This window comes from Diabrotica virgifera, chromosome 2, assembly GCF_917563875.1.
Source record: "Diabrotica virgifera virgifera chromosome 2, PGI_DIABVI_V3a".
NCBI lineage: Eukaryota > Metazoa > Arthropoda > Insecta > Coleoptera > Chrysomelidae > Diabrotica > Diabrotica virgifera.
The window spans coordinates 97,681,788-97,692,871 of record NC_065444.1 but is presented as its reverse complement, the minus strand read 5'-3'; the positions used below and the strand labels follow the sequence as shown (position 1 = coordinate 97,692,871).

Below are 11,084 nucleotides of genomic sequence, written 5' to 3'. Positions count from 1 at the left end.
TATCATGAATTTTACTACTCCTTTATGTTCATTATTACAGGTTTGATATATTTAATATTTGACAGCAGTATAAGATACCTGGGAAAATGATCCAAGATCATTTTCATGGCGCCCATGATTAGTTAGTTTTATTTATTTTGTTCGTTTTTAGTCATTATTCATCTCCATTCATTTTCAGTACATTATTCTTATTTTATTATTTCATCTTTTAGTCATCATTACTATCTATATAGAGCTACTGTTCTTCGACAGGCATGCAAACGAGCCGTATCCATCCTTGAGTGTCAAGTGGTTTTCTTGCATCTCTTGCTAGCCAACTCTATTCAGTTTGCCTCTGTCTCTTCCCACTTCTACTTCTATCCCTTCTAATTCCCCTTTCTTCAGTACTACTGCACTTTAGTAGTATTTTTTTTTATTTTTCCTATTGCGGCTTCTCAACGTAGAAGCCACTTCACCCTTTCTTTACACACCCCACACTCTCTTCTTTTCATCCCAACTATTTAGTAACCTACCTAGTCTTTCTTTTTTTTTCCTTACTTCTGTTGGAGTACCTATATCTTTCTTTTTACTTTCACTCCAACAGAAGTTTTCTCATTTTTGTTACACAGTGTGCAGTCTCAAATGTTCTTTTATTATTTCCGTTTATTGACAATCAGATATAATACAAAGATATCTATAATTCAATTTGTTGGTTATACAGGGTGTTTCATTAATAATTGTCCATATAGTAACTGGAGAAACCTTAGCACAAAATACGAAGATTTAACCTAAAACACTTAAATAAAATGTTGTTTCTTACTGAGTTACAGGGTGTTTTGTCTAAAAATTTAAAAACTATTTTTGCTCAGCATTTTAAAACTATTCGACGTATCCTTTTCATACTTGGCAGGAAGTATAGGTACTGTACAAACTACTACATTATGTTAAACAGACGTTTGTGGCTATTACCAGAGGCGTACGACGAGGGAAACTGAATGGTTGATCCTCTCCAAATTCTACGCCACTGGCGAAATTGCTATTTTAGTTCAATTTTTGGATTCTCCAATACTTTCTATGAAAATAATATACTCTTCATTCGTAACGATAAAGTCATTAGTTTTCGAGATCTTTGAAGTTAAAAATGAAACGACACGGTTATTTTTATTAATGTATTGTGTCGCTTAATTTTTAATTTCAAATATCTCGAAAACTAATCATTTTATCGTTACGAATGAAGAGTATATTATTTACATAAAAATTATTGCAAAATCAAAAAATTACACTAAAATAGCAATTTCGTCAGTGGCGTAGAATTTGGGAAGGGTCAACCAGCCACTATCCCCTGTCGTACGCCTCTGGTAGTAGCTGGAAACGTTTATTTATCTTAATTTAGTAGGGTGTACAATACCTACACTTTCTGCCAAGTATGATAAGGATACGCCAAATAGTTTTAAAGTACTGGGTAAAAATAATTTTTAAATTTTAATCATATGAATCATATTATAAATTAATCAAAATAATTGTGCCATTTCATATTTAACTTCAAATATCTCGAAAACTGATGACTTTATCGTTACCAATTAATAGTATATTATTTACGTAGAAAGTATTGGAGAATCTAAAAATGGCACTAAAATAGTAATTCCTCCAGTGGCGTAGAATTTGAGAAGGGTCAACCATTCACCATCCCCTGTCGTACGCCTCTGATAGTAGCTAGAAACGTTTGTTTATCATAATTTAGTAGGGTGTCTAGTATTCGCACTTTCTGCCAAGTATGAAACGGATACCTCGAATAGTTTTAAAATGCTGAGCAAAAATATTTTTTAATATTTTAGATAAAACACCCTGTAACTCAGTAACGAACCACATTTTATTTAAGTATTTTAAGTTAAATCTTCGTATTTGGTGCTAAGGTTTCTCCAGTTACTATATGGACAATTATTAATGAAACACCCTGTACAATAATATAGTAAATTAATTATTGTCCATGTGATGACGTGGAGAGGTAAACATCCAGCGATGTTTCCTCAGTTACCTCTTAGGTCTGATGGCCAGCTTCTTCTGAGTCTTCTATTGTGAACAGGTTGCAATAGTGGATGCAGTAATGGATTAGCCCTGGCGCAAATTAAACCTAAGAGAGACACAACCTGCGCCGGCGAAATGCGTGGACAGTTTTGTGAAGCACGCTTAGAAGCGAGAAACCGCAAATTGAACCCACCTTACGATCAGTGTACGCGCTCGCAGATCTCACTTGGAAACGTTTGTCATCGGCGTACAGTTTTCGTGGACCGTGGCATGCGTGACTCACTGTCAGTTGTTTATTTTTACGTGTTTTTGTTTGCGAGATGGACATATATACAAGCTAATTAAACTCATTTGGGATCATCCCGTGGTATGTATTATAGTATTAGCCACGGGGACTATCTAATCAGCCCTAAACATCCATCCTTGGATATAGGCATCATCTTCCTTCTTCCATGCCTCTCTATCTTGGGCAATTTGCATCCATTTTGACCCAGTGTGTTTCTTCAGATCATCTGACCATCGCATCTGTGGCCTTCCCCTTTTTCGTTTGTGGTTCCACGGTCTCCAATGTATAATCATCTTAGTCCATCTTTCATCCTTCTGCCGTAGGGTGTGTCCGGCGAACTTCCATTTAAGCTTTGCTACTTGGGTAGAGACATCTTTCATTTTTGTTTTGTTACGGATCCATTCGTTTCTTTTCCTGTCTGATAGTTTAATGTTCAGCATTTGTCTTTCCATGGCTCTTTCTGTCTTTGCTATTTTTTCCATATTCTCTTTTGTAAACGTCCATGTCTGAGAGCCATATATTAAAACAGGGAGTATACATTGATTGAAGAGTCTTGTTTTTAGATATTGCGGGTATTTTCTGTTCTTTAGAATAAAAGACAGTTTTCCGAATGATGCCCAGGTCAATCTTATTCTTCTCTTTATTTCTTCGGTCTGATTTTCTTTATTTGTTTGGGTTGTGCCACTGTAATTACTAGTTCTTCTTGTTGATTGGTCATGGTTTTTGTTTTACTGTAAGTCATCTTCAGTCCTATCTTTGTCGATTCTCTATATAGTTCTTCCATCATTCTTTGTAATTCTTCACTTCTTTCTGCTATTAATACAATATCATCAGCATATCGTAAGTGATTCAGATATTGCCCGTTTATGTTAATACCCAAGCCATCCCAGTGCAGTTGTTTGAACACATCTTCTAGCGCTTGGTTGAATAGCTTGGGCGAGAGATGGTATCTCCTTGTCTTACTCCTCGGTTTATTTTAATAGGCTCCGTTTGTTTCATTAGCGTCTATTCTGCTGTTTTGTAGGGAATTTTTTACTGCCCAGTGTTCCACACTATCAAATGCTTTTTCGATTAATAGATATCTTCATCGTTAAAAGGTGGTCACTAGTACTGAAGCTCTTTCTAAATCCGGCTTGTTCTCTTGCCTGGTATCCATCTAATTTAGTTGTTAATCTGTTTGTTAATATCTTGGTTAATAGTTTGTACATCACATTTACTAAAGTTATGGGTCTGTAATTCTTTAGATCCTTTTTATCTCCTTTCTTAAATACTAACAATGTTACTGCTTCGTTCCAAGTGTTGGGTATTTGTTTTGTCATTAATATTTTATTCATAAGTGTGTACAAAACTTCTCTAGTTGTTTTCCCACCATTTTTTAGCATTTCTACAGTTATCCCGTCTTTTCCTGGCGATTTATTATTCTTCATCTCCTTGAGTGCTCTTTTTATCACAATCTTACTGATTTCTGGTTGTAAGTCGGAATTGACATTTTTTATTTTTATTTGTAGTTGCTTAAGGATTTCTTGTGTTGGTTTTTGTTTTGCATTGTAGAGGTTTTTATAATATTCTTGTGTTATTTGTATAATTTCTTCTATATTATTGGTCTCTATGCCTTCTTTGTTCTTGATACTATTAATCTGTATGCTTCCAAGCTGTGGTTTTAAGCACTTCACGGGGACTATATGAGGATGAAATTTGAAAGATGATGTATGGGAGAACATAGGATATGAAATGAATACGGATGGTTCCTTGGTACCTAAGTTCAATTTATTGTGATAAATAAAAATATTAGCAGGTATAGTCAAAACCCCGAGTGAACACTGCTTTGTCATTAAATTCTGATAACTTTATTACTAGTAGACTAAATAAGCGGCGATACCAAATCAATAATCAAAGTTATGCATTTACAATAAAAAACTTGACCTTCTGTTCTTTTGCAAATGAATAAAGGATATGAGCTATACCTTGAAATTTAAATTATTAATCAAAATTAATAACTACTGATAACGGACGGAATATGTACAATGATGTATTGGATTTCACAACGAAGAAATGAGAGATATATAAATGTATTATGTACTTACTGAAACGAAGGCAGGCGCCGGTAGCTCCACTTCTGTGATGCTAAGAAGTCCAAAAAAATGTTTAATTTTGATTGTATAGTTTTGTAGATGGTATTAGCTGACGTTTGATTTCCTTATAGCATTGATTAATAACTACATAGATACCTGACCTTTAGGTAAAACCGAATTCAGTGTTAAACTCCGCCCACTTACACCTCTTTGCCCCTCAAGTCTAAGTACTAACTGGCTGGACGGTGGCGACATTTATTGAAATTTTGCCAAGATTGAAAAATAAATTTGAGTTGCTTGGCTGGCGTAATAGACAACGATATAAGGGTAGTATTCAGCATTTTAACAAATAATTTTAACGCGATTGTAATCTCTATTTTGGAATTCCGATTTTACTTCAGATAAAACGCTAAAAATTGATTAATAAAAATAGTGAAGAGGTTTCTTAAAAATTATTTAATTATTAATACACTACAAAAAAACAACAAAATAGAAAATACATAATAAAATTAGCAGTTATAATTCACATGTAAATTATTTTTTGCAATTTGTAAAAGAATGATATTTTCAGAACTAATGCGAAATAAACTATTTGAAGTTGATATACAGAATTTCTTTCCAGATCTAACCCATTCACCCCAGGTAAAATATTGCAAAACCTCCGAATTTTAAAGAATCCATTGGATTGGCATGAAATTTGGTATACATATATCTTGATAAAATGACAGGGAATTTCCAACATATAAATAGTTGAGGGCCATCTGCCTAGGAACAATAGGTAAAAGCTGATAAACGGACAGGATTAGAAAGTTTAAAACATCACTAATTAGATCATATTTCAAAATAAAGTAAATAAGTATATTTGAATGTTAATTCTTTTCAAACTAAGATAGTAAAATTAAAATTTTAGGAAAAAAAGATATTTATTATTTCTTGTTCTCAAGAAGTACTTTCATTATTGACAATATCGAAACATTTTATTATTAAAAGTCGAGAACAATTAAAAGCCACGTTCATATTTATATGAAAGTGCTTTAAAAATGAAGGTATATTACTCTTGAGAAGAATTAATATTTTTTAACAAACTTGGTATACGACTCATAATATTTGACAACTGATTCTTTCATTTTGAGTTTTAGGACATGCAAGTTTTTATCAATATAATACATTTTTCCCTAAACTGAATAAAAAAGTTTCCATATGATTCCAAGGTTTTAAGACATACTGATATTGTTTTCCTGATATTATAAAATACTTGTTAATATCTACTGTATATATAAACTAAAGCTAATAGTGTAGTTTAACATTCAGTTGAGTCCACGATTATTTACCCGTGCGTCATTAATACCTGACGAGATAAAACACATACTTTTGATCTAGCATCATTCTCTTCCACGTATGAAACTAAAGACAAACCAGCTACCGCCTGTTATTAAGTAAAAACACATGTTTTTTTTATGAACGCACTAGACTAACTCTATTGCGCACAATAGAGAAAAAATTTTCTAGAGGATTTTGGTTCGGAAAAGATGTTAAAAGATATGACACATTATATTATTTTTGAAGTTCCTCCCACAAACATAAAACTGACAAAATGGTCCACTGAAAGCCGTGTAGACAGTGAATATTATTTCTCTCTTTCTGATTTTCAAAAACTTTAATTTTTTAAAAATATTCTAAACCTGCTTTTAAGTTTTCAGTTGACTTGCTTAAAGTTGACATTGACTTTCTGTTTGGATTACTATCACTACAATATTTGCTGTTAAGACCATCAAAAATATTATTTATAATTTTCAAAAATTCGGCAGTAAGAGAAGCCGTTTTGGTGTGTAACTGCCCTACAGATATTGCTGTTGATATTGCTGAGGCAATTGAGTTGGAAAAAATTTGTGCTGCTAATTTTACACGCATTTTTTGAAAATTATTAGGGTTTATATGAACGTTTGTTATTTTCACCATGCATCGTGCTCTCACACTGGTTCTATCGATGTTGTATGTGTATTCAATATCTTGCCACGATATTTGTTTAGAATCGGCAAAAAACGTCAACTTTTGTTAAGAAAATTATTTCTTGGACTTTTTAATAAGTGGGGTGTATCGAACATAGTGAAAATCCTCTGATTTCCTATTTCTATTGCAGGCTGATCCTTACATGCGCCTAACAGCTTAAATAAAGCTCTATTATTAGATGCTTGACCACACAACACTTTTGGTATACAGGGTGTCCCAGACTAGTTGTCTATTCAACACATTTTTTGAAAATAAAATCGGTTCGTAAATAACCAAGAAAATATCAGTTTAGTTTTGTTAACTATGTGTCCCAGACTAATTTATCAAGGCTATATTTCATAAACGAATAGAGATTTCCGAATGGGACAAAAACTGATACATTACATTTGTAATACACTTTAATATGGCGTAGAAAAAAAATATCCCCTAAATATTCATCCCTTAGTTACAACCCCTAACTTTATTTTTTTTAAATAGCACCCTGTAAGTTAGGGATGAATATTTAGGGGATGAATTTTTTCTACGCCATATGAAAGTGTATTTCAAATGGAATAGATCAGTTTTTGTGCCATTCGAAAATCTCTATTCGTTTAAGAAATATAGCCTGGATAAATTAGTCTGGGACACAAAATTTATAGTTTCTAGGTTATTTACGAACCGATTTTATTTTCAAAAAATGTGTTGAATAGACGATAAAAGACCACATCCAAAACTATAAAAAAATATACAGGGTGCTATTAAAAAAATTAAAGTTAGGGGTTGTAACTAAGGGATGATTATTTAGGGGATGATTTTTTTGTACGCCATATTAAAGTGTATTACAAGTAGAATATATCACCTTTTGTCCCATTCGAAAATCTCTATTCGTTTAAGAGATATAGCGTGGGTAAATTAGTCTGGGACACCCTGTATACCCAATATTTTATAATTTTGAAACAACTTCAACTACAATGTTTTTCAAGTTATCGCTATGTATTGGACCACCTGTAGCAAGCCGCGTAGCCTTATGTAGCAAGCCGCGCATCATGAAAACCAGACCTGTGTTGGCAAGTTTGTTTGTTCTTCCTAAAGCACCTAAATCTTGAAACCCTTCTATAATGTCATCTAATTTATTGTACTCCAATTACTTTTTCAAAGAAATTTCATCAAACATTAACACACAAATTTTTTCCCATTGATCCATTGTCTCTGCTTTTTTCTTCAACTTGTCAATTAGGGAAATGTTTAAACCAGTTCTTAATTTTATGACACGCAACCAAGTTTGAATTGTTTTTACTGGAGGTAATATAAAGTTAAGAGATCTAATTAAAAAAATTTTAACAACTAGGAGACTTATAATAAATGGCCAGAGCTAAATCCTTTTCATTGTGACTCCATTGTGAACGAGTTTTGTGTGAAAACTGCATATTAACAAAAGTGTGCACGTATATGCTTTTATTTTCTAACAGTACCTGTATCATGAATTTGGTTGTCGATTTTCTGTTTTTTGTTGTTCTTCTACAACGCTGACTGTTCTTCTGACGACACTTCTTCTTTAAAGCATTTACTTGATACTCCAATTTTTTTACCTTCTCCGTCAATTCAGTTTCAAGTTTTGTGGGCAAATTAATATCAAAACTGGAAATATCACTGAGACTACTACTTGATCTCTTAGGCGATGGAGTTGACCTAACCATACAATCGCCACTTGTAGATCTTTTACGTTTCGTACCGCAATAAACGTATGTAAAGCATAATACTGGTGGGGTATCACCTAAAATAGGTAATCATTGAAATGTATGTGTAATTTTAATTAAAGCAAAACAAGCATCTCCGTTATTTCTGGAGTGATACTAACAACGCATTCATATTTAAAAAAAATCTCTTTTGATTTAATTGTATAAAAAATATATAAATCACTCAATATCAACTGATTTTATATAAAATATATTTTAATAGTATTATTCTCATTGACAAAGCGCATTAGGCAAACATAAAAATATTTCCAAAGTTGAGTACTCACCTAAATCAGTTGCTAACTGTGCAAATTTTAGAGGAACAGCATTTTTCCTTAATAACTTTCTTTGGCCACTTTGGTAAATATGTTCCACTGCATAATGATGCTGGCAAATTACCCTCTGTTTCAGGTCACTGATATCCATCAATATAATATCAATATTTCCGCAGTTTTTTTGCCAAATTTTTGTGCGCTCTACGTCTTTCAGGGACTATTTAAACAAAGATATATTATTATTTGTTCCATCGTTTCTTTCAAAACATCCCGCGTAAACACACTTATGCGTTACAGAGGCCATTTTATCTAAAATGTGAGTCTTTTTTTTTAATTTTGCTATAACTTGTCACAACACTTGTCACAGTTAATACACCTATAGGGTAAGTTCGGCCCTGACACTACTCCTACCTCATCGCAAGTCAGAGAGAGAATGAGAAATCTCGATACGGTTTTCGAGTAGCGCCATCTAGTTGTTGATACGTCTTTCGGTTGTTAATACACCTATAGGGTAAGTTCGGCCCTGACACTACTCCTACCTCCTCGCAAGTCAAAGAGAGAATGAGAAATCTCGATACGGTTTTCGAGTAGCGCCATCTAGTTGTTGATACGTCTTTCGGTTACCAAGAGGTGAGCTATCTAGTGGAATATTTATAATCGATGCTTATAGTTATTTGATTTCCATCTAAAATCTGGTTTCAATTCCACTTAAAAATGAGAAGAATCTCAATATCGGCGTCTGCCTTATTTAAAGAGTTTGACCAAACTGATGTCAAAATCGACAAAATCGATTTTTGTCTAGATCCGATAAAAAGTCATGCGCGATGCTTTCTTCTCGCTACGTTGCGAATGTAGGCAACTGGGCGATTCCCATAGGCGTCTCCAAAATGAAATTCGTAAAGGGACAGTAAATGTGATTAATTTAAAAAGGATCAGTAGCGTGACCGCTACACACTCCTATCGAAGATTGGAAATCATCACTGGAGTGCACACTAAACTAAGTGTGCACTCTCAAATGTGTTTTCAAAACAAATGCTCTACTAAACTGCTTAAAACAAATTTCACACTGGTAAGGTTTTTCTCCAGAGTGCACTCTCAAATGGTTTTTTAAATCCTTTAATTGACTAAACTGCTTAAAACAAATTTCACACTTGTGTGGTTTTTCTCCAGTGTGCACTCTCAAATGTGTTTTCAAATTACTTGGTTGATTAAATTGCTTGAAACAAATATCACACTTACACGATTTTTCACCAGTGTGCACTCTCACATGTGTTGTCAAAGCTCCTGCTGCTCTAAACTGTTTTAAACAAATTTCACACTTAAAAGGTTTTTCTCCTGTATGCATTCTCATATGTTTTTTTAAACCGTTTGTTTGACTAAATTGCTTAAAACAAATTTCACACTTGTAAGGTTTTTCCCCAGTGTGCACTCTCACATGTACTTTCAAATTACTTGCTGTAGTAAACTGCTTAAAACAAATTTCACACTTGTGAGACGTTTCTCCAGTGTGCACTCTCAAATGTACTTTTAAATTGTATTTTCTCGAATACTGCTTATAACAAATTTCACATTTTAATGTATTTTCTTCAACGGGTTGACTCATATGTAATTCTTTATTATATGTATGTACGGGTATTGTTTCCATACTATCCAATGTGTTCTCCTCTTGAGGAAAGCCTAAAATAAAAACTAACATATATTTTTTCGCCAAAAATTATACCCGCAATATGTATACTAAAATTATTACAATCTAAATAATCAGTTGTTTACGGCCAACCTATTCTATAAAAAGAGAAAATATATTTTATTACAACAGAGCTGAAATACAATTACAATAACAGTACAAGCATAACATTGAATTGAATTAAAATAATAAACAAGACTAAAACGTTTTAGAATTACAAAATATGATTAGATATTAAGTATACATTGTAACGATACAGAAATACGTTAATTTATTGAAAAGTTCTATCTCACTTAGAGACCAGAAAAATCTCGTCTAACCCTGTATTAACGACCTACACCGTAAAAAAATCTTAAGTACAATTATAATAGGTTTGTTCTAGCAAACAGTCAAACTAGTCAGAAACCGTCACTAAACAGTTGGTCAGTGAGAGAACATAATACAGTCAGCAGTGCTATCCCCTCTACTCGCGCTGGTCTACTATTCGCTGATGGTTTCAAACCGTTTAAAACTGTTGCTAGAAAGAACAAACCTAGTGATTCTACGCATTGTATTACGTCTCCGACTCGCTCCGTTGTCGCTCGTGCTCTAAATATCGCGTGCGTTCGCAAAAAGCATACTTCACGAACTGTTTCATAAATAACTATTGTAGATATTGTCCTGTAATTACGTTTGTAGAAAAAATATTGTATAATATGCGTGTTAAAAAGTACATTTTTAAGGCACTCATGTGAATTGCAGAACTCGCTTCGCTAATTCTGCAAACTTTCACATGCGTGCCTTAAACGTGTACTTTTAACACTTATATCATAAATAACTATTAAAATACAATGTAGGCTGTCACTGTAAACTGTCATTTAGGTATTTATTCTATTTATTTGTCTTGTGTAAATTGTATGTAATTATTATTGAGTTCTAAAACTGTTAATATGATATGAATTATTTAATGATTGTAATTGGTATAACCGTAAATAAACTATTTATTTATTTATTTATTATATAAATTTATATTTATCTTGAGATAATTATTTATATTTA

The 11,084-nt window shown here is 32.9% G+C and overlaps 1 protein-coding gene across 1 annotated transcript in view; it reads right to left on the bottom strand.

The window, feature by feature from the left end:
- Positions 1–4,803: 4,803 nt before the first annotated feature.
- The window catches only part of LOC126879573 (zinc finger protein 239-like), a 29,086-nt gene continuing 22,805 nt past the window's right edge, over positions 4,804–11,084 (bottom strand). The window contains exons 2-3 of the mRNA XM_050642742.1: positions 8,375–10,039; positions 4,804–8,125 (exon numbers count right to left, since the gene is read on the bottom strand). Of these exons, the coding sequence (XP_050498699.1) occupies positions 9,360–10,039 (680 nt within the window). The 3' untranslated portion in view covers positions 4,804–8,125; positions 8,375–9,359. The remainder of the gene's footprint in view (positions 8,126–8,374; positions 10,040–11,084) is intronic.